General features: G+C 37.7%; 2 protein-coding genes across 2 annotated transcripts; both read left to right on the top strand.

Moving 5' to 3' along the window:
- Window positions 1-7,515: 7,515 nt before the first annotated feature.
- Window positions 7,516-8,469, top strand: LOC100659267 (olfactory receptor 6K3-like). The gene has a single exon (XM_010595021.3). The coding sequence runs from the start codon at window positions 7,522-7,524 to the stop codon at window positions 8,467-8,469; it is 948 nt and encodes a 315-aa protein (XP_010593323.2). The 5' UTR covers window positions 7,516-7,521.
- An 11,042-nt stretch (window positions 8,470-19,511) lies between these two features.
- On the top strand, window positions 19,512-21,010 carry LOC100658981 (olfactory receptor 6K3). Its single transcript, XM_003414974.3, has one exon. The coding sequence runs from the start codon at window positions 20,060-20,062 to the stop codon at window positions 21,008-21,010; it is 951 nt and encodes a 316-aa protein (XP_003415022.1). The 5' UTR covers window positions 19,512-20,059.
- The last annotated feature ends 3,244 nt before the right edge of the window (window positions 21,011-24,254 follow it).

Raw genomic sequence — 24,254 nt, 5'->3', positions numbered from 1 at the left:
TGAACCAGAGACTTACATCATCCTGAAACCAGAAGAACTAGATAGTGCCCGGCCACAACCGATGACTGCCCTGACAGGGAGCACAACAGAGAACCCCTGAGGGAGCAGGAGAACAGTGGGATGCAGACCCCAAATTCTCATAAAAAGACCAGACTTAATGGTCTGACTGAGACTAGAGAAATCCTGGAGGTCATGGTCCCCAAACCTTCTGTTGGCCCAGGACAGGAACCATTCCTGAAGACAACTCATCAGACATGGAAGGGACTGGACAAAAGGTTGGAGAGAGATGCTGACAAAGAGTGAGCTACTTGTATCAGTAGACATGAGACCGTGTTGGCATCTCCTGTCTGGAGGGGAGATGGGAGGGTAGAGAGGGTTAGAAACTGGCAAAATTGTCATGAAAGGAGAGACTGGAAGGGCTGACTCATTAGGCGGAGAGTAAGTGGGAGTATGGAGTAAGGTGTATATGAGGTAATATGTGACAGTCTGACTTGATTTGTAAACGTTCACTTAAAGCTCAATAAAAATTACTAAAAAAAAACTTAGGAGACTATGTTTATCACTTATAGTAGGAAAAAAATTAATACAACAGAAATACGAACAATAAAGAAAAAATAACTTATTAATTCAACTATGTTAATATTTCTATTCACCACATGATACCATAGAGAAAGTGAAGACAAGATACACACCAGGAATCTGTATTTGTAACAAATGTAACTGACAACAATTACTATTCAAAATATATAAAGAACTTCTACAAAATGATAAGAAAAAGATTAGCAAAAGAGTGAGGATAAGTATTCCCAGTGGTTAATAAATACATGGAAAAATATTCAACACCTTTGATAAATAGGGAAACGCAAATCAAATAATAATAATAAATATAGTATTTAAATAAGGCGTCTCTAGGTGGAATGAATGATTCAGCACTTGTCCACCATCCAAAAGACTGGCAGTTTAAAACCAGCGAGAGATACCATGGAAAAAAGGCCTGGTGATCTACTTCTAAAAAAATCCTGTGGAGTAGAGTTCAACTGTAAAACACATGGGCTGGATCAACTCAATGATTGGTCATTTTTTTATATAACAACCAAATAGCCACAAATATGACCACACAAAATGTTGGAAAAGATATGTAACATTAGAAACGCATGCACTGGTGGTGAGACACGGACTTTGGAAAATAATTTGGCAGTAAAAGTTGAGGATACAAATACCTTATAACATATGTAGTTTATGCCTAATGGATAATCAAATTATGTCACATGTATACATCAGCCATTTTCTTTGAAAGCTGCTTCTAGATACATTGACATGAGTGATTCACAAAAACATAATGTTGAACAAACTAGCAAGTTATAAATTAATACATAAAGTATAATTCTATTTATATAGAGTTACGAACAAGCAAAACTAAACAATATTTGTTTTCGACTGCACATACACGTGCTTAAGAGGGTAATAAACAAAAATTCAGATTAGTAGTAATTTCTGATAAAAAGAAAGGAAGTGAAATATGGAAGTAAATAATTGGATTGGTAAGAAGACTATTGTTGTAACCTCCCACCAGATTGGCCCCTGACTCATGGCAACACCCCAAAAAGTGGATCAAAATGCCTCCCAGTCCTGTGCCATAATCAGTTGCAGATAGGACCATTTTGATACATAGGGTTTTTATGAGCTGATTTTCGGAAGTGTATCACCAGGCCTGTCTTCCTTGTCCATCTTAGTCTGGAAGCTCTGCTGAAACCTGTTCAGCATCGTAGCAACATACAAGCCTCCACTGACAGACCGGTGGTGGCTGAGTTTGAGGAGCATTGGTTCAGAATTGAACCCGAAAGTCATTGATAATGTTCTATTTCTCAAGATGGGAAATAGGTTCATGTCAGTGATAGGTGAAAAAGTGGAGACAGAAATGGAGATAAAACAGTAAATTACTCTTTAAGAAAATAAGAAAGGGTAAATGAATGGTAATACGGTAGCCTGAAAGCACCAATGAGTAAAGGAAGAGTCTATACTTTAAGGTGGATACAGTTGAGCATGTTTATAAGCTCAATGGACAGAGTTAAATATAGAGAAAGAAGTGGAGGATATATAAATTAGTAGGACAACAGAAAAAGTAACACCTGTGCATGTGACAAGACACAGAGCTTCTGAGAATAAGGGGAGGAGTTTTCTTAGACAGATGGGAAGTCTTCTCAAGTGAAACTAGAGAGAAGGGGGTAAACTTTAGTGTGGCTGCAGGTAAGTCTTTCCTTGAAACACTACCTGATTCTTTAAATTAATTAATTTGTTCATTTATTCATTCTTTAAATTATTTATTCATTTAACCACATACACCCACTCCTCATGTACCTATTGTCTCATTGTCTGACATTTTCCATTTATGACAATAGTTAAAAATCTACTCTCCAGCTATTACGTGCATTAACGACACATGTCTGGCAGTAACAAATACCGAGGTGCAAGGTGAGAGTTACGCTGCCTGTGATGGTTAAGGTTATGAGTCCACTTGGCTGTGCTATGATTCTCAGTGGTTTGACAGTTATGTAATTTGGCAGTTATGTAATGATGAAATTTGGCAATTATGAAATTTGGCAGTTATGTAATGATGCAATTTGACAGCTGTGTAATGATGTAGTCATCCTCCATTTTGTGATTGATGTGGTCATCCTTCATTTTCACGTAACGCTAATTTTTGCTTAAGGATCTGGTTTTTGGAATCTAACCAAGCTGTTAAGTGAGGGGTGGGTGTATCGATTCATCATTTAAAGAGTGCCTGTCTTTAAAAAATATCACCTCTTTTTAGTATATTCTTTAGGGGTCAGTAGAGCCACCTCTGCTCTGACACTTTTTTGCACCATGTATATCCACATCTTCTCCGTTTTTTTTCTTTTTTTTTAAATTGAAATCTGTTTTCCAATTCTATTTTCCTTTTCATTTCCACTGCTACTATTCCATTAGATATTTAACACTTTGTGCTTCTTTTATATATCTTTTTGTAGATAAGAAAAACAATGTCATGTGCTGTGTGTTTCTTTTTTCTCTGGCTCTATGCACCTGGATGTCCCAATTTCAGTGTGAAAAAAGCAAAAAAAAAAAAAAAAATGAAAAGTATTCCTTTGGTCATATTTCTCACTCAATATTTGGGGGACTTTTCAAATCACAGGTCCCTCTGGAGGCTAACTCACATGTGCTCATCAATACGGCTTTCATGTAAGAAGAAAGGTTGTCCTCAAATACTCTCTTGCCTCCAGCCACTTGGGGGCATTTGTCATTGGGACAACTGAAGCCTGTGTCATCTCGTGGGAGTCCCTCACTCCTGCCACTACTGCTAATGGCCCTGTAATTCCCTGGATCCTTCTGAAGAAGTTCAGCTGTGCAGCTGTTGGCTGAATATTCTACGATAATATACATCATAGCCGTGCTGTGTTAGCAGTGAACTCCTCTGAAGTTGCTTCAGTAAAGAGTAGGGAAGATCCTCCTGCCCTTGAACCACATTTTGTTATCTGGATACTAAGACAGTACTTCCATATGCTTCCCCTGTACCCGCAGGCACCTTGTATGTGAACAGTTCTTTCACCCCTTTGGCAGGAAGTAAAACCAAGTCTCTCTTTCAGTCTGATTTCTGGCCTCACCTAGAGACCTGACTTCCCATAAGTGTGCCAACCTCACGAACAGGAACTCAGTATGAGTTTCCCGCTAATTAGTCACATGGGGCATGGAGCTGATTTCCTCTAGGCATTGAGGAAGGATTCGTCAGAAGAAATCATTTCTCCGATTTTGCTATTCCCTGAGAAGCATAGAGTTGTGGTTGTGGTTATAACCTTATTCACTGGGATAGAGAACAATGAAGATGAAGACACTTCGGAAAGAAAAGGAAGCCCTCTTGATTTCTGAATGAGGTGGGCATAGAATAAGGGTTTTGGCTCTGTACTCTCAGATAAAGGTCAATGCTTTTGTTTGCTGTGTATTGGGGAGGATTCTCATAGAACCATATTTTTTTTTCTTGTACTGAAATGAAGAAAATACCTGTGGAAATTTTGTTGAGGTTCTGAGGGTACGTGAAGGAAGTGGAGGAAATGTATATATACCTCAAGGCTGGAGGCTTTGGTGAGTCAGTGTCCTAGGACTAAGGATGGTCATAAGATAACAAAGACCTAGAGAAATCTGTTAAATTTTGTCTAGGCCATTAGTCCTATCACTCTTTTCACCTCCTTCAATTTCTGTGTTGAATTCTAATCCAGGCATCATGCGTTTTATTTAGTGAAGTCAAGAATGGCCCTTACAAGTAAAGGAATTCCAGGACTGCCAGTGGAGCTTACTAGGTGAAATTCTGGGCTATCTGTCCTTCTAGAAAGTATAGGAGGAATCCTGTTATATATGATTTTGGTTCCAAATATCTACATCAAACTGCTTCCCTATATGCATCTTTTTTTTTCCTTCCTAATAATCAAGTTCCTGAAGACCTGCCAATTTTTTCCTTTTTTCAAGTTTCAATTTTCTAATTCCTAAAAGTACTGGCCATAAACTTTATGTGAGTTTCCTTGCCTATCTCTCAAAACAAAACAAAAAAAGCCAAGCCCATTGCTGTTGAGTCAATTCCAACTCACAGCGGCCCTATAGGACAGAGTAGAATTGCCCCATATGGTTTCCAAGGATGGCTGATGGATTTGAACTGCCAGCCTTTTAGTTAGCAGGCAGACTTTTAACCACTATGCCACCAGGGCTCTGCTTGTCTCCCAACTGCCTTAGAAAGAGGAACTCAAAACAATTTAAGGATGTTATTATCAATCAGACCAAGAAAACAGATTAGGAATAATAAAACTAAAAGATATTGAGGATGTCAAAATGATTTAAAATATCTCACATATGTTCATATCATTTGCCATGCTTAGAAGTGATTTTGAAGTCTCCTGAGACCACTATAAGGTTTTCAGAGAACTGATAGCTTTTCATTTAAGAAAGATGATTCTGCTAGCTGAGTAGAGCATGGATTGGAGCAGGACAAGTCTGAAAACAAATTCACTCAAGAATAACTCAGTCAAAAATGATCACAGCATAATTTTTTTTCTTTGTGAATCTGTTTTCTAAATAGAAGTTTTCAGATTTCAAAATAATTTTATCTACCTACTTTATCTATTTGTCATTCACAATTGTCTAACTCTTTGATAGATGCCAATAGCTTCCTTCCTTTAGAGTTGCCATCTCCAATACCATCTGTACCACGTAGTTTAATAAAATTAAAGCAAGTCTCAGAATACTGGCATGTATACAAATATTTATTAGCAAGTAGGCACAAAAAACGCTATTAAGCTCCTTGAAGTCCTACCTCTCTGTCCTTTAAGATCTCCAATTAGCAGGATCAATGGAAGATTATATGAAAGGCAAAATGTGACAAAATCATCACCTGTAGAAAAGCTAACCTTCTGGTGAGATCAAGTGTAGAATCTTCCATTAAGAGAAGAACACAGGAATGAATAGATCCTGGGCCTACTTCATCTCTCCAAGCTTTTTAGTTGTCTTGACATACCATATTCCCATTATTGCTTCAAAGTTATAGGTATATTTCTAGCCAATCCACATATTTTGATCACCTTGTTTTTCACCGATACAAAATTATTTCTAACATTTTCTAAGCCAGTGGTTCTCAGCTAAGGGCAATTTTGCTGGCCCCACACCAGGGAACATTTGTAATTTTTGGAGACATACTAAGTTGTCATGACTAGGGTAGAGGGAAAGTACTACTGACTGAATATCCTGCAATACACAGGACATCCTCCCCTTCCCGAACAATTGTTGTTTTTGTTAGGTGCCATCGAGTTGGTTCTGACTCATAGCGACCCTATGCACAACAGAACGAAACACTGCCCGGTCCTGCGCCATCCCTACAATCATTGTTATGCTTGAGCTCATTGTTGCAACCACTGTGTCAATCCACCTCATTGAGGGTCTTCCTCTTTTCTGCTGACTCTCTACTTTGCCAAGCATGATGTTCCTCTCCAGGAAGTGATCCCTCCTGACAACATGTCCAAAGTATGTAAGATGCAGTCTCGCCATCCTTGCCTCTAAGGAGCATTCTGGCCGCACTCCTTCTAAGACAGATTTGTTCGTTCTTTTGGCAGTCCATGGTATATTCAATATTCTTCGCCAACACCACAGTTCAAAGGCGTCAACTCTTCTTCGGTCTTCCTTATTCATTGTCCAGCTTTCACATGCATATGATGTGATTGAAAATACCATGGCTTGGGTCAGGCGCACCTTAGTCTTCAGCCCAAACAATTATCCAGTCCCAAATGTTAAGAGTCCTGGAATTGAGAAACTGCCCTATGCTACTTAAAGAACTCTATGTGTGTGTCAGAATAGAACTGCCCTTTATAGGTTTTCAATGGTGTGAACTTTTGGAAGCAGATCACCAGCCTTTCTTTTGAAGTGCATTTGAACTGACAACTTTTGGGTTAGTTGTTCACTGCTTAACTATTTGTGCCAGTCAGAGATACCTATGGTGTGCCTTTAGATATGGATATTTGAAACGCTTGCCAAATCTGTAGACTTCTAGTTAAAGTCTTTCAAATGTTATCAAACCACTCTTGGAGCATGTCGACTATTAACTAACCATCTTTAGGGAACATATGAAAGCATATATATGTATATATATATATATATACCACATGTGTCTAAGATGTTGTGTTTCAAAGTAAATTACGTTCAAAAGAATATTTGACTTTTTCTTATTACACTGTTGCAAATCTGGAGTAATAATGAAGTTGACCAAGGAAATCTAGTGCCTGCATTTTTGTTTTTATGATGCCTATATTAAAAATGGTCTCATCCTAATTCACTGAGGGGAACCTTTTGTCACTTTGTATTTTGTATCCCCAATATTTCATCTCAAGAAATTAAAAAAAAATGTATACTTCCGAAGGTTTTTTTTTAATTTGCTTTTATAATATATGGAGCCCTGGTGGCAAAGTGCTTAAGAATTTGGCTGCTAACCAAAAAGTCCGCAGTTCAAATCCATCAGCCCCTCCTTGGAAACTTGATGAGGCAGCTCTACTCTGTCCTATAGGGTCACTATGAGTTGAAATCCACTTGACAGCAATGGGGTTTATTATAATATATATTCCAATGAATACCTTTAAGGACATCTTTTATACTTAAAATAATTTGCTATAGGGTAAAAAGTGCTAAACAGACTGTCAATAAAAATTGTCAAATTGCCACTAAAAATTTTTCTTATCAATTTATATGTCCAAAGAACAAATTTGCTTTTGCTTATCTAATAGTTGACAACATAAGATATTGTAATTACTAAAACCATTTGCGGATTTGACAGCATCACTTCATAATTTGCAAAGCAATTCATGTAGTATATATTAGCACATTTTATTTAACAAACTTCGTTTCAGGGCTGTTCAGCTGCTTGGAAAGGGAGTTTCTATTTATGCTTTGAATGTACTTAGAGTTATGACTGTTTGTATTTGATTCCATCAGCCAACAAGTGAAACGACTGAAAATATGGATCAAGAGAATCAGACCATGGTGACTAAGTTTTATTTCTCTGATTTCCCTCAGTTTGAGAACAGGGGCCTTTTATTCTTCATTCCTTTACTCTTTATTTATGTGTTCATCATTGTTGGAAATTTTATGATCTTCTTTGCTGTCAGGCTGCATACACATCTCCACAATCCCATGTACAATTTCATCAGTGTCTTCTCCTTCCTGGAGATTTGGTACACCACAGTGACCATCCCCAAGATGCTCTCCAACCTAGTCAGCGAGCAGAAGACCATCTCATTCATTGGCTGCCTTCTGCAGATGTATTTCTTCCATTCACTTGGGGTCACAGAAGGCCTCATCTTGACAGTGATGGCCATTGATAGGTATGTTGCCATCTGCAACCCACTCCGCAATGCAGTCATTATGACCCCTCAGCTCTGCATCCAGCTCTCCACTGGCTCTTGCATCTTTGGCTTCCTTATGTTACTGCCAGAGATTGTGTGGATTTCCACCCTTCCCTTCTGTGGCCCCAACCAAATCCATCAACTCTTCTGTGACTTTGAACCTGTACTGCACTTGGCCTGTACAGACACGTCCATGATTCTGGTGGAGGATGTGATCCATGCTATTTCTGTCCTGACCTCTGTCTCCATCATCACTCTTTCCTATTTAAGGATAATCACTGTGATCCTGAAGATACCCTCAGGTGAGAGCTGTCGGAGGGCATTCTCCACTTGCGCAGCACATATTAGTGTTTTCTTGTTGTTTTTTGGCAGTGTAACCCTCATGTACCTGCACTTCTCTGTCACTTTCCCCCCACTACTGGACAAGGCCACAGCACTTATGTTTGCTGTCCTTGCCCCACTTTTCAACCCTATAATCTACAGTCTGAGGAACAAAGATATGAAAGATGCCATCAAGAAAATCCTCTGTTCTCAAAAGATGTTCAATGTCTCTGGGAGTTAAATGGAATTCCCACACATCTGTTCAAGGAGATCTTATCATCACTATAACTTTAATAGATTAATAAATCAACTATTAAAATTATTATACGTGTTTTTTTTTCATGTTGTCAATTGTGTGTTCCCTGTACCTGTTTCTAATCTAAGAACTATTGTTTGATCTGATAGAGGAAGTCTTCTGCAGACTTACTTACATTGGTATCATTCTTAGATTATAATGGAATATTTTCTTTACTTTGTAACTCCAAATAGTGTGGCGTTATCATCTCAAATCAATAAAGTATACTGGGCTAACAAATAACCATATGTATTACTTGCGTGTCTATGTATTTCCCCTACCTACTCTTTCATGCTATATTCACAATATCTTCATATAATTTTTTTTTCATGTTAAAAAGATTAATGAGATACATAACAGAGGTGTGGTTTTGGTCTGGGTAAGAAGCCTGGCTTCCTGACATTTAACTCACAATCTTTATCTCTATACAGGTTATCCTCTAGTACATTACAATGACAGTGGCACATTAAACCACTGACTTTGTGATGTTTGTGCCATGCTATTATTCTCAACTCCTTTGTGTATTATGTTTCACATTGCTTTGAAGATTCTAGAACTGACACTTCTGGGAGATTAAAAATTAAATAGATAGAACATTTAGGCTTGGAACCAAAAAAGCAAATGCATTAATTATACAAAGGTATATAGTTATATCTTGTGTTCATTTTTTTTTAATTTAAGATCACTATTATTAAAATTGAATTGTTTCTTGTTCTGCTTAAATGACAAGATATTTTCATTCCTCAACATCTTTGTTCTCATTTTTTTTCTGCTCTGGAATGTTCTTTTCTTCTTTTTTCTCTGCTATGAAACTCATACTCACCACTAAAAAGTTCATACACTAGAGAAATGCAAATCAAAACCACCGTGAAATATCATCTCACCCTGGCATTACTGCCACAAATCAAAAAAACAGAAAATAACAAATGTTGGAGATGCTGGGGGGAGACTGGAACTCTTATGTACTCAGGGTGGAGATGCAAAATGCTACAATCATTTTGGAAGACAATATGGTGCTTCCTTAGAAAGCTAGAAATAGAAATACAATATGATCCAGCAATCCCACTCCTAGGAATATATCTTAGAGAAATAAGACCTATCACATGAATAGACAAATGCATACCCATGTTCACTGCAGCATCATTCACAATAGCAAAAAGTTGGACACAACCTAGATGCCCATCAACAGATGAGTGGATAAACAAGCTATGGTACATACATACAATGGAGTACTACACAATGATGAATCTGGAAAGCATCTCACAACATGGATGAATCTGGAGGACATTTCAATCACAAAAGGACAAATATTGTATGAGACCATTACTACAAAAACTCAAGAAAATGTTTACACACAAAAAGAAACAATCTTTGATGGTTAGGAGGGAGAGGAGGAGTGGGGATAGAAAAACACTAAATAGACAACAGATAAGTGATAATTTTGGTGAAGGATAATACAGTATACAATAATGAGGAAGCCAGCACATCCTGTACAAGCCAAGGTCATGGAAGCTCCACAGACTCATCCAAACTCCCTGAGGGACTGAATTGCTGGGCTGAGGGCTGTGGGGACCATGGTCTTGGGGCACACCTAGCTTAATTGGCATAACATAGTTTATAAAGAAAATGTTCTACATTCTACTTTGGTGAGTAGTGTCTGGGGTCTTAAAAGCTTGTGAGTGGCCACCTAAAATCCTCCACTGGTATCATCCCTTCAGGAGCAAGGGAGAATGAAGAAAATCAAAGACACAAGGAAAAGATTAGTCCAAAGAACTAATGGACCACATCTACTATGGCCTCCACCAGACTGAGCCCAGCACAGCTAGATGGTGCCTGGCTACCACCACTGACTACTCTGACAGGGATCACAATCGAGGGTCCCCAACAGATTTGGAGAAAAATGTACAACAAAATTCTAACCCACAAAAACAGACCAGACTTAATGGCCTGACAGAGACTGGAGAAACCCTGAGAGTATGACCCATGGACACACTTTTAGCTCAGTAATGAAGTCAGTCCTGAGGTTCTCCCTTCATCCAAAGATTAGACAGGCCCATAAAACAAAACGAGACTAAAGGGGCACTCCAGCCCAGGGACAAGGGCTAGAAGGCAGGAGAGGACAGGAGAGCTGGTAATAGGGAACCCACAGTTGAGAAGGGACAGTGCTGACACGTCATGGGTTTGGTAACCAATGTCACAAAACAATATGTGTAATGAGAAGCTAGTTTTCTCTGTTAACCTTCATCTAAAGTACAAAAAAAAAGTTCATACACATTTTATTCTCTGGAATAAATGTCCCTGTCTTTCTCCCATAAAACTATATTACTGTTTTTATGGACTGAGGAAATTAATTCTAGAAAAAGAAGATTTTTGCCCAGCTCGTGTGAGAAAAAAACTAAGGACACAGGGCAATTGTCGGTGATATCATAAATATCAGGAGTTCAGCCAAAAGGCAAAGGAAGAAGAGAGAGATGTCAACAATGGAAATATCAGTACTATAAGACAAAGGACAATGGGTTCAAACATAGCAATGATTGTGAGGATGGCGCAGGGCCAGGCGACGTTACACGGAGCTGCTATGAGTCAGAGCAAACTTGATGGTTCCTAACATAACAGGGATATTAAACAGACCTTGAAAAATGCCACAGCCCATTCAGAGAGTAGTAGAATTAAAAAAAAAGGGGGGGGGGAATAAAAAAACCTAATCATGTTGAAAACTATTCTTCGTAAGAAGGTATAATCATATAGCTTATTGATCCTGAAAAAATCTGTACTTTACCAACACTGTTGAAGTTCCTAACACCAAGGAGGACTAATTAGAAAAGATCAGAAGAGGAGGCTTCTATAAATTAACCCATGGGGAAATGGAATTGCTGTTATGTTCTAGTCAGCAGGGAGAAATCCCCCAGTAGAGAAATCCCCCCAAGAAGCCTTTAGAAACGAGTATAACAGTCTTTCCTACCAGACTAAAGGGACCTTATACTGCACAGACCCAGGAAGGAAAAGGACCCCATTGTCTCTGCCAGAGGTAAGAAGAGGATGCACATGGATCCAGGATGCAGGCTTGTCCTATGTCAAGAAAATAAATTGCCTGCTATGTAGAGGGAAAAACACACTTAGCAAGTGTTCCTTCTGTTGACTTAATAATAATATTCGAGGACACATTTAAGATTGTATAAGTGACTGAATGTAATCAGGCTTAGAGGTTTGGGAAGGAGATATGCTTATAGGATGAAAATTCAATGAGAATGTTGTGTTCTATCTGGGGTGTGAAGAATTGAATAATTAAGCTTTTTTTTCTTATTAATGATATCATTCCTCTGCTTTCCCATCTTCAGAGTTCTCTAACTTAATTTAGTTAGTTCCAGGAGGTCGCCGTTTCACACACTGATCCCTGACTGATCCAAGTCCAATGAATATGTATCAAATAATATCACGAATAAAGAGCGGTCAGAGATGTCAGAGGAGCATGTTAAGTGAAAATATTATCCCAGGGCAATGACTCAGACAGATCACAGTCTCTCTCCCAGATCGAATTTTTATGCACATCTTTCTCCCAGTGGGATGGAATCAGCCTGTACCTATCCTTCCAGTTTCCAGCAGATATACTTTGGAGTATTAATCTTTGTAGAGCAGAGCACTGATTTTGCTAAAATGTAGGCACCCAGATTCTATTAAAAAGATAGACAACAATCACTTCAGGAAACAAATAGAGATGTCAGTAACACTAGACTAATTGTGCCTGTTCTAGAGGTCCAAAATGCCTGTTTTCAGGAATTAGTAATAATCATCTTTATACTGATTTGCAAATGAAAATAGTTTTTAATCTTCTTTGACTCTTCTCTTTATCTCTTCTTGTGTGTACATGTGTTTGGGGCCAGGAGGGTGGTATTCTTCTACTCCCTTATTCTTTTATTACTATACATAGAACTCCTACCTCCACCACCTTTATTGAAAACTTTTGCAAATCCTGCATTTCCTCTCTTTCTCTTCCAGTCAAGCATTAACCACAATCTGACTCTTTCCCCTTGGGTTTTAGGCCAATGTAATATTTCTGTGAATTTCAGGTCAGCCCTGGTCCTTAAATTATATCTTGATTATCTCGAAGCCTGCCCATTAACGTCTGCTAAGCTTTGCAGAGTCCAGATAACCAGGAATGATAAGTCTATTCCAATGGACTCAACAGACCTGCACCACTACCCTTCTCTATTTGCTGTTGAGTTTTGCAAGTGTGTTGAATTTTGCAAAACTTACTGCTGATTGTCTTTCCTTCACCTGGAGCTGAGATTTGTTTAGGCAGGAAATCTTTTTGCTTAGATGTTATGTTGGGAAGTCTGAGCAAAGACTTGCCAGCTGAACTACCAATGGAAAACACTATCTAGCCTCAGAAGCCATTCTCTGAACCAATAGGGAAAAATCTTTAAGCCAAGTTCCAGGTCAGGCTTTGACATCCTTCTCATTCCTGACATACCCAATTACACAATATGATAGCATTTTATCATTTGTCCTCTCTCGTAGACTTTCCCGCTATAGCTGTTCTTACTATTCGCAACTAGTATTACTCCTTGCTATCTTTTCTCATGTACACCCATCAACAATTTTTACCTGGAAAATAACCCTCCTACTTTTTTATGCCCACAATGTCTATTTACCTTTTTCCTAACTGAAATTAATCTCTTTGCTGCTACCAAAGATTGTTCCCTTGATAGGTGGCTTGATAAATTTCCCCTTCAGCCCAGATTGGATCATCAGAGGGCATTAAAGTCCATAGTGTTGAATTTATCTAACATCTTTTCTTATAATCCTTTACCACATGAACCTGTTTCTGTATTATCAATTTTTTCTCATGTTTAGACCCTAGATGTATGGCAACTATTCCACTTTAAAATTTTTAAACTCTAATATATTGCTCATTAAGCATAAAATACTTTCTTTTTGCTCATTAGTTAGGTTATTTCTGATATTTACTCTTTACCCCCTTGAAATGTTCGGTCTCTACATCCCTTATTTTTACATAATTACCAATGCCCTGTTGTCTTCACATTCTTATCCACCCATCTTAAATTCCAGAATCCATAAATCACAATACCCTTTGCCATTATCTTTGAGTTTCTTTCTCTCTTGGACAACAGTCAATCTATAAAAAGTCGTGTGTGAATGCCGCCATTTAACATTTTAGATACTATACCCAAATTCCTGAATGTTGCTGAAGGAAAAAATGAAAGCATGGTCTCCAACCTTAGGTAAGCCAAGAATGTACCATGGAAATTACTGAATATATTAATTAGCTCGTTTTTTTCCCTTGGGGCATTTCAGCCATTTCTCCAAAATTTTCTGTCCTTAAAATTCTTATCTTAGTCTAAGAACACTATCTTATCTGTAATTCATTTGAGAAATCTCTTCATTTTTTCTCCTACATAAATTCTTCCTTTAATTTTTAGCTGTACTTTAATGCTTCTCTCTTCCAGTCTCATCCTCGCTTTCCAAGCTGACTGGTTCCTGCATAAACTCCATCTCCCTAACATGCTTTCCTGTATTTGTGCTTTGGCTTTTTCCTTTGTATTTGCCGTTCCTCTTGAATATATAAGTATTCACTAGGTAAAATGTAAAGTAAGCACATAAACAAAAACCTTCATTCTTTCTTCCACATGCCCAGGAGCTAATATCTTCTTTCTCTACACAACCGAGTTTATTGAAAGCATTATTGATTTACACTCATTTTGTCTAATTATTCATAGTTGACTCAGCTGCCAATGTAAAAATTATTTGTAATTTATACATTTCTTCTCCATGTTCCACATACAGTTTATAACTGTTTGTGATTTTTTATCCTAAATAACTAATATGTCTATTTCTATTCAAATCTTTCAGCCATAAGTTTCTAATTGGTTTTTTTAATTTTTAATTTGCATATGGTAAAATTTACTAATTGTGGTGTGAAGTTCTGTGAGTTTTGACAAATGCATAGAGTCATGTAACCACCACCAAAATCAAGATACAGAACAGACCCCCCACCCCTCCAAATCCCTTCATGATGCCACCTTATAATTGACCCCTTGATTTCTAACATCAATGTTTTGTAGTTTTCGTCATACAGATTCTGCATATGCTTTCTTAGATTTCATCCAAATATTTCTTATTTTTTGGTGTCATTGTGAAAGCATTATTTTTAAGTTTTGATTTCTAATTGCTTATTGCTAGTGTATAAAAATATAATTGGATTTTATATATTGACCTTTTAGCCTCTAACCTTGTTTTTCTGCCTTCTGTCTTCTCTGCCTATAATCTACTCTACGCAATGCAACCAGACTCATCTCCTAAAAGTAAATTATTTTATCTTTAGAAGTATTTAAATTAAACTGGGCTCCAATTGATGTCAGATTTTTGTTTGCTTGTTTTGCTTTTGTTTTGTTTTTTGTTTGTTTTGTTTTTATTTACTTTGTTTCGTTTTCCTCCTTTATGGTCAGTCTCTGTTCTTCAGCTAGTGCTTTCCTCAGAGAAAAGCCAAAATAATTATTCTTATCAGTATCCATTCTGAATCAACAAATTTAATATCTTGTTCTATGACTACCGATTGTCAAAATTGGTTCTTGCTAAACCACCTTGTAATTTAGCAAAGGCTTGTTTCTATTATGTCCTCAGGTTAATTTATGTATCCTTTTTTTCTTTTTCCTCAGTCAATTCATTGATAATAACCAGCTCAAAAGAACTGAAACCCACTAACTGGTTCCTTGGCACTCAGTTTTAAAAATTCAGAATTGTATCTTTACCATAACAAGGATATTGAAAACTTGTGAATTAGCTGTGAAATAGATAAACTTTCTCATAAGCTTCGTTTAGCAATGTGATTTTTATTCTGCATAAAATCAGAGAGGTAGCAAACACGAGTGCTTCAATAATCTTGAAATAGGACAGAAGAGTTGAAGCCTACTCTGAAATTCTGAAGTGATCATTTGCTAAAGTGCAAGCAGTTAGAGCCTCGAGGTAGGAGAGGATTTTTCACTAATTAGATAGTAGGTAAGAACTACTTTAGGTGACGGGAAAGACAACACACAATACAGGAGAGGTCAGCACAACTGGACTAAACCAAAAGCAAAGCAGTTTCCTGAATGAACTGAATGCTTCAAAGGCCAGTGTAGCAGGGGTAGGGATTTGGGGACCATGGTTTCGGGGGCATCTAAGTCAATTGGCATAATAAAATCTATTAAGAAAACATTCTGCATCCCACTTTGGAGAGTGGCATCTGGGGTCTTAATCGTTAGCAAGCAGCTGTCTAAGATGCATCAATTGGTCCCAATCCACCTGAATCAAAGGAGCATGAGGAACACCAAGGACACAAGGTAATTATGAGCCCAAGAGACAGAAAGAGTCACATGAACCAGAGACTACATCAGCCTGAGACCATAAGAGCTAGACGGCGCCTGGCTACAACAGATAACTGCCCTGACAGGGAACACAACAGAGAACCCCTGAGGAAGCAGGAGAGCAGTGGGATGCAGACCCCAAATTCTTGTAAAAAGATCATACTGAATGGTCTGACTGAGACTAAAAGGACCCCTGTGATCATGGCCCCCAGACCTTCTGTTGGCCCAGGACAGTAACCATTCCCAAAGCCAACTCATTGGACAGGGGTTGGACTGGACGATGGATTGGAGAGCGATGCTGGTGAGGAGTGAGCTTCTTGGATCAGGTGGACACTTGAGACTATATTGGCATCTCCTGCCTGGAGGAGAGATGAGAGGGTAGAGGGTGTTAGAAGCTGGCAAAATCAACACGTAAAGAGAGAGTGGAGGGAGGGAACGGGCTGTCTCATTAGGCGGAGAGCAATTGGGAGTATGTAGCAAGGTGTATATAAGTTTTTGTGTGAAAGACTGACTTGATTTGTAAACTTTCACTTAAAGCACAATAAAAATTAAAAAAAAAGTGTAGTCTTTATTTTTCAACACTTTAAAGAGGTCTTTTGCAGCAGATTTGGCCAATATAATATGTTATTTGATTTCTTGACTGCTGCTTCTGTTAACACAATTTCACAAGTTAAAGCCGCCTGCTGCAAACAGCCAGTTCTTGAGACAGGGGTAAGTTGGGTAGCAAGAACTTTATTGGATATACTGGTATATGGAGATAGAGGGAAATGATCTCCCCCTAAAGCTATCTGTCTCCCAGAACTACAGGCCAGTTAGGGTTTTAAAGGGAAAAAGGGCCATAAGTTTTAAGGACTTGAGGAACATGCATTCTCTTTCTCCTGTTTGGTTTCGGTGGTCTTAAACAAGTTGATCTTTTCCTGTCATTATCCCATAGGCCCAGGGGGTGGCTGGCACCATCCTTCTTGTTTGACAGGCTTAGATAGATATCACTTGTTTTCCAGCGTCCTAGAGGCAACATTGGTTAACACTTAACCTTTTGGGGGAGCTAACAGCAGGATCTTACTTGGAGATAGAGACGGGCTAAGGAAGGGAAGGAAGAGAAAAAAAAATGGCTCAGGTGCTGCTCAAGATATGGCTGAGCAGCCTGTTTCACTTCCATGGATATTGACTGTAGATCCAAGTAAAATGAAATACTAGACAGCTTCAATCTTTTCTCCATTTATTATGATATTGCTTATCAATTCAGTTGTGAGGATTTTTGTTTTCTTTATGTTGAGGTACAATCCATACTGAAGGCTGTGTCTTTGATCTTTAGGTGCAAGTGCTTCAAGTCTTCTTCACTTTCAGCAAGCGAGATTGTGTCATCTGGATATCACAGGTTGTTAATGAGTTTTCCTCCAATTTTGACGCCCCATTCTTCTTCATATAGTCCAGCTTCTTGGATTATTTGTTCATTTTACAGACTGAATAAGCATGGTGAAAGGATACAACCCTGACACACACCTTTCTTGATTTTAAACCACACTGTGTCCCCTTGTTTGTTTGAACAACTCCTTATTGGTCTTTGTACAGGTTTCTCATGAACACAACTGAGTGCTTTGGAATTTGCATTCTTTACAATGTTATCCATAATTTGTTATGATCCACACAAATGCCTTCGCATAGTCAATAAAACACAGGTAAACATCTTTCTGGTATTTTCTGCTTTCAGCCAAGACAGCTCTGACATCAGCAATGATATACATTGTTGCATGTCCTCTTCTGAATCAGGCTTGAATTTCTAGCAGTTCCCTGTTGATATACTGCTGCAACTGCTTTTGAATGATCTTCAGAAAAATTTTACTTGCATGTGATACTAATGCATTCTGTTGGATCACCTTTCTTTGGAATAGGCACAAATATGGATTTCTTTCAGTCAATTGTTCAGGTAGGTGCCTTCCAAACTTCTTCGTGTAGACGAGTGAGCATCGCTGCATCAGTTTGTTGAAACACCTCAACTGATATTCTATCAATTCCTGGAGCCTTGTTTTTTGCCAATGCCTTCAGTGCAGCTTGGACTTCTTTTTTTAGTTCCATCTGTTCTTGATCATATGCTACCTCCTGAAATGGTTGAATGCTGACCAATTCTTTTTGGTAATGTGACTCTGTATTCCTCCCATCTTCTTTTGATGCTTCCTCTGTCATTCAATATTTTGCCTATAAAAACGAAAAGAAAAAAATCCAAACCCATTGCTGTTGAGTCAATTCTGACTCATAGTGGCCCTATAGGACAGAGTAGACCTACCCCATTGGGTTTCCCAGGAGCGGCTGGTGAATTTCAACTGCTGAACTTTTGGTTAGCAGCTGAACTCTTAACCACTATACCATCGGATATATATTCAGTTGATCTGTAAACAGCAGGTAAATCAATGACGCATTGATACCTGTAGAGCAGTAACATTTTTCTTTTTGTAATAATCCTGTTTTAGTATAATACGAAGAACTAGCATGCACAAGAACAATCAACATGTTCTAACTCCCCATGGGCACTTGATTTTCCAGAAGCTGCCAAGGTAACGTTTGCCAAACTTAATCAATATAAAGGAGTTCTTCATAGAATTTGTTCCAGGTATACACTGCTCTGAAATGAGAACCTTCTTGAGCACCAAAGTGTGCAAAATATTTCTCATTGGCTCCGTCTATGTTTCAAATCCCTTGTTTTAATTTGGAATTTCAAATAACATCCTTCAATCAAACTCCATGGAGTTAAAAATTAACTTTGCTCACAAATAATTTTCAAATAATATTAGTTTAGGGAAAATACCTTGCTGTCTTACAGGAAAATTACTGGCATACAGCATAATCAAGTGCTGTAATTTATTATTATTATTATTATTAAGAACTTTGTTCACAGATGCTTGCAGTTTGTTGACTTTTTTGAAATCAAGGGTTTTCATTTAATTAAATGAAGAGTTTATTTTTAAATGACTCCACACTATCCCCAAAAAGAACTTATTTCTCAAACTTTCTCCCTGTTCTAAATATTTCTCCTGGGCTGGTTTTCTATCTCTCTATTAGGCCAGTTTTCTTAATTGCCTGGGGATAATCCCTAAGTGCACCTGATGAGTTTCCTCACACTACTTTTCGAGATAGCATCTTCATATTTCAGGCCAATTTCAAGATACATGGTAGCAAGAACTACCTAAACTGTGATGGAATCCCAGATTTTGACTTTTACCTTCTCATTCCCCAATGGTTTTTGTCAGGATATAAATAAAAAGATTGGGTACTCATCAAGAATTTCTGATTCTTCTCAACGTAATTCTTAGAAGCCTGGATGAAAATATTTCACCAGTCAGGTTCTAAAGACAGAACTCACAGCTTACCTGCTGGGTCTTCTTGGTACTTCCAAAGTCTTCTACTGCTCAATTTTTCACAGGTTCCATCTTTCTGTGCTGGCCAATTTCTCTTAGTTTAATTTTTCTGCTACTGGAAATAGAATATTTTACCAAGGCTTTACCTTGATATTTGTGCCTAAAAATGTTATTCTCTTCTCTAATCACACTCAAAGCTGCTCTGTGGTCTGATTAAAGAGCAGAATGTTTGAAACTGGGAATATTCAGGAAGATGGGAAGGTAACCTCATAACAACTGTTGGGGTTGGGGGAGGAGAACTAAAAGTTTTGATTGTCTAATCTGTAGTCGGGCAGTTCTATTCTGTCCTGTAGGGTCACTATGAGTCAGAATTGACTCTATGGCAATGAGTTTCGTTTTGGTTTGTTTTAATCTGTAGCCAAGAACTTTTAGAAAATTTATCTGGGGATTCAAAAGAATTTTGGATGTTTTTGTAAAAGGTTATTATTAATATATTATTATTCTACTTTATTTTCCTTAGTTTAGTTTATAAATATAGCGTTACTAATATTTTATTTGCTGATTATTTGTCTCTTTAATTAGAATATATGCTTCATGAAAGTAGAGACACGTTTCTTCACCACTGAATTCAATATACCCACAACTGTGCTTGGCACATAGTAGGTATTAAGTGAATACCTGTTTAATGAATAAATAAACAACCTGCCTAAAGCATATGCTTCATTTGGCCTCAAATGAGCCAATAAAATTTAGTTTTTATGCTACATCTAAGAGGTGATCAGTGTCTTTCTACCCATAAGAGTTAAGACTGTTGAGACTATGGCGAGAAGCAATCAAACTACTACAGTGACAGAGTTTCTCTTCTCTGGATTCCCTCAGTTTGAAGATGGTAGCCTCCTCTTCTTCATTCCTTTGTTTTTCATCTACATATTCATTGTCATCGGGAATCTCGTTGTGTTTTTTGCAGTTAGGATGGATACCCGTCTCCACAATCCCATGTACAATTTCATCAGTATTTTCTCATTTTTGGAGATCTGGTATACCACAGCCACCATCCCCAAGATGCTCTCCAACCTCATCAGTAAGCAGAGGACTATCTCCATGATTGGCTGCCTCTTGCAGATGTACTTTTTTCATTCACTCGGAAACTCAGAAGGGATTTTGTTGACCACCATGGCTATAGATAGATATGTTGCCATCTGTAACCCTCTCCACTACCCGATCATCATGACCTCCCGGCTGTGTGCTCAGCTATCTGCAGGCTCCTGCATCTTTGGCTTTCTTGTGTTGCTCCCAGAGATCGCATGGATTTCCACACTGCCCTTCTGTGGCCCCAATCAAATCCATCAGATTTTCTGTGACTTTGAACCTGTGCTGCACTTGGCCTGTACAGACACTTCCATGATTCTGGTTGAGGATGTGATCCATGCTATTGCCATCATCTTCTCAGTACTGATCATTGCTCTGTCATATATCAGAATCATCATTGTGATCCTGGGGATTCCTTCTGCTGAGGGTCGGCAGAAGGCCTTTTCCACCTGTGCAGCCCATCTTGGTGTCTTCCTGATGTTCTATGGTAGTGTGTCACTCATGTACCTGCGTTTCTCTGCCACTTTTCCACCAATCTTGGACACAACCATTGCACTGATGTTTGCAGTCCTTGCTCCTTTTTTCAACCCCATCATTTATAGCTTGAGAAACAAGGACATAAAGATTGCAATTAAGAAGCTTCTCTGGCCTCACAAGGTGTTTAATGCATCTGTAAGTTAATATTAGCTCATACGTACCTACTACTCTGAACCGTAAAATTCACGTATAACTCATTTGCTGTCACATTGATATTTTGTGTCTGTTATTCTAGTTCTTCCTATGTCTAAGAGTACATGTTTATTTTGCTTATACAGGTTCAATGAGGATACCATGGATTACCTGTGTAGAGTTACACAGATAAAAAATATAAAGGTAATATGATGTTTAAGCCATTGAGTTATGCTTTTTATGAAAATTAAGTCTATTATAATAATAACTATTAATAGTAACTACAGATTATAAAACACAATGGTTAAGAGCATAATATCTGTAGAATAGGCCAAGGTTCATATTTCAGTGCTACCACATACTAGCTTTATAACCTTGAGCAAATAACTAATTAACCCCTGTGTGTCCCTGTTTCACCATCTATAAAAGACATACAAAAGTAATATATTTAAAAGTAGGGCTGGATATGGTTATTATGAAAATTATGCAACTACTTAAGATAGCACATAGCAGAACAAATGCAAAATAAGTGTGGGCTGTTCATATTATTTTCCACTAATTAGTAGTATTTGCTGCTGTGTGTATTTTTTAGAAATGCTGTAAGAGTAATATTTTAAAAATAAAAATACACACAGGAATACTTAGTTGTTTTTTTTTTTTTGAGCTACAATATTCTTGCCTTCATTTTTGTCCCCTTTGAAATGTGTGCTGTGCATTGTCACCAAAAATAATTTTCTAAAATGCAAGTTTAGTGTTCTGTATTAGGATAACAGAAAACCCTGGTGGCGTAGTGGTTAAGTGCTACAGCTGCTAACCAAGAGATTGGCAGTTTGAATCCGCCAGGTGCTCCTTGGATAACTCTATCGGGCAGTTCTACTCTGTCCTATAGGGTCACTATGAGTTGGAATTGACTCAATGGCAGTGAGTTTTGGGTTTATTAGGATAACAATTTAAACCCATATATTTAAATTTCCTTCCACCAAAAATCCTATTTAAATAAATGAGTCAGAACTAGATAAACTTTTATAGCCCTAAATACTAAAAAAGAGCCTTGGTGGTACAGTGGTTAAGAGCTCAGCTGCTAATCAAAAGGCCGGCAGTTTGAATCCACCAGGGGCAACTTTGAAACCCTATGGGGCAGTTCTGTTATGTCCAGTATGGTCACTTTGAGTCAGAATCAACTCAGTGGCAATGGGTTAAGCACTAAAAAAGTTAAAGATATAATAATAATGTATAAATTATGTATAGGTTTGCACAAATACATTCATGATAACTATACTACTTTAATATCCTGAAATATAGTGTACTTATTCCTTTCAAGAAAAGAAAAAGTAATAATGTCCCTGTCTGGCTAAAGTACCTAGAACACTGCCTTAGTCTATTGGATCATCCTGCAATGATCAAAGATGTATGTTAACGAGAAAAGTAGAAGCAACATGAGAATAAAGGAAAAAGAAAAGAAAAGAAAACCAAAATGTCACCAGTCCAGAAAAAAAAAAGGTCTTCAATATATTCCCAGACTTGAAACATTTCCTCAAGTATGAATGCAGATGATATCCAATTGAAGGAAGTATTATTCTGCCAGATGTTGACCAAAGAGAGAGGAGAATTAATTTGATGAGATTCTACACTAAAGCTATAGGAAAATAAAGCTTGGAAAAACAGGTGCTAAGAGCCAGGATCTACTGGGAACTCTGGATGGAGGGAATGGATCAGAGGACCCACAGAAGTTCCCAGATCATAGCTGACCTGTCCCATGGACTGTATCATTCAAAGTAAGTCTGAGAAACACAAACCAGAGAAGTTAGAGTGTATGCGGATAACCTCAAACTGCCAAAATAAAAACAGAAAAATACAACTTCTTGGCACAATGGCAGTCATCTGTACCTATTATTAGACTTTATAGCAGATATGTGCATATTTGCCATGAGCAATTAGGACACATTTTTCTCTCTTTTTTTTTTAATTTTTGTTTGTGTACCCATATATGCAGACACGCACACATACAAAGACTGCCTTTTTTTTTTTTTAAATTACTTTAGTCTTTCCCTACACTCTATGTTTTTAAGAACATTAACTTTGTCAAATGCATGGTCCAATAATTAGTTGACTAATCACTGTAATTAAAGAGAAAGAGAGAGAACACAGAGACAGAGACTTTGGGAGTGAAAGCAAATGCCCTCTCATTAAACAGACTAGTTCTAAAAACGTCTAATTAAACAAAATCATTAAACATCATTTAAACTCTCAATGTGCCTTGTAAAAGTAGTTTCTACTAGCAAAAATTACCAGTAAATGAAACAAATACGGAATATAAAATGTAATCGAGCTATTGAAAGAGAGATTGAATGCTGTAGACAATGAAATTGGTGACTTAGAAGATTGTCTGGAAAAAATATCTTAGAATTTAGAGAAACTGTGAAAAACCAAAGATGTCATGCAAAAGGAAAAAATATATATATATATATGGAACGTATTGCTGTGTTCTACAGATCAAATAAGTGGTTCTGGGGAATTCTAGAATGAAAGAAACAAATCAGAGTGAAATTAATAATTCAAATAAAAGGAAAATGTACTTTAGCTGAAGAATGCTTGAGTTACCAGATCAAAAGAGGACATTTTGTGCTATGCCAAATCATTAACTTTACAACATACTCTGCTGAAATTTTTGAATTTTAAGAAAAAAAAAGATAAAAGTTAAAAAACCAAACCAAACCCAGTGCCGTCGAGTCAATTCTGACTCATAGTGACCCTATAGGACAGACTAGAACTGCTCCATAGAGTTTCCAAGGAGCGCCTGGCAGATTCAAACTGCCAACCCTTTGGTTAGCAGCTGTAGCACTTAACCACTACGCCACCAGGGTTTTCATATTATAAGTTAAAAAAAAACCCAGTGCTGTCGAGTCAATTCTGACTCATAGTATTATAAGTTAGAAAAGGAAAATAGGCCCCAAATCACAGAAAGAAAAGCTAGACAAAACCAGAGAGACAAACGTACATCTTTCCATCCTAGAACGTAATACATATTTCCAAGGAGAAGAAAATATGATAAAAGCAACTTGACTTAGAAAAAGAAAGAACACTGAGTTTTCAACAGGGCAGTGGATCAAGAGCATGGAATACTGACTGATTTTTTGAAAAAAAATTGATGAAGAAAGAGTGAGGGATTGACTGGTCAATAGAAAGGTCAGCAGAGTCAGTGTGAGTTGTTGAGAGTAGAAAAGACTCGCACACGCTGGTAGGCTAAGAAAAAGTG

Source organism: Loxodonta africana, chromosome 3, assembly GCF_030014295.1.
Source record: "Loxodonta africana isolate mLoxAfr1 chromosome 3, mLoxAfr1.hap2, whole genome shotgun sequence".
Lineage (NCBI taxonomy): Eukaryota > Metazoa > Chordata > Mammalia > Proboscidea > Elephantidae > Loxodonta > Loxodonta africana.
Note: the sequence above shows the minus strand (reverse complement) of the source record. Positions and strands in the feature narration are given on the sequence as shown.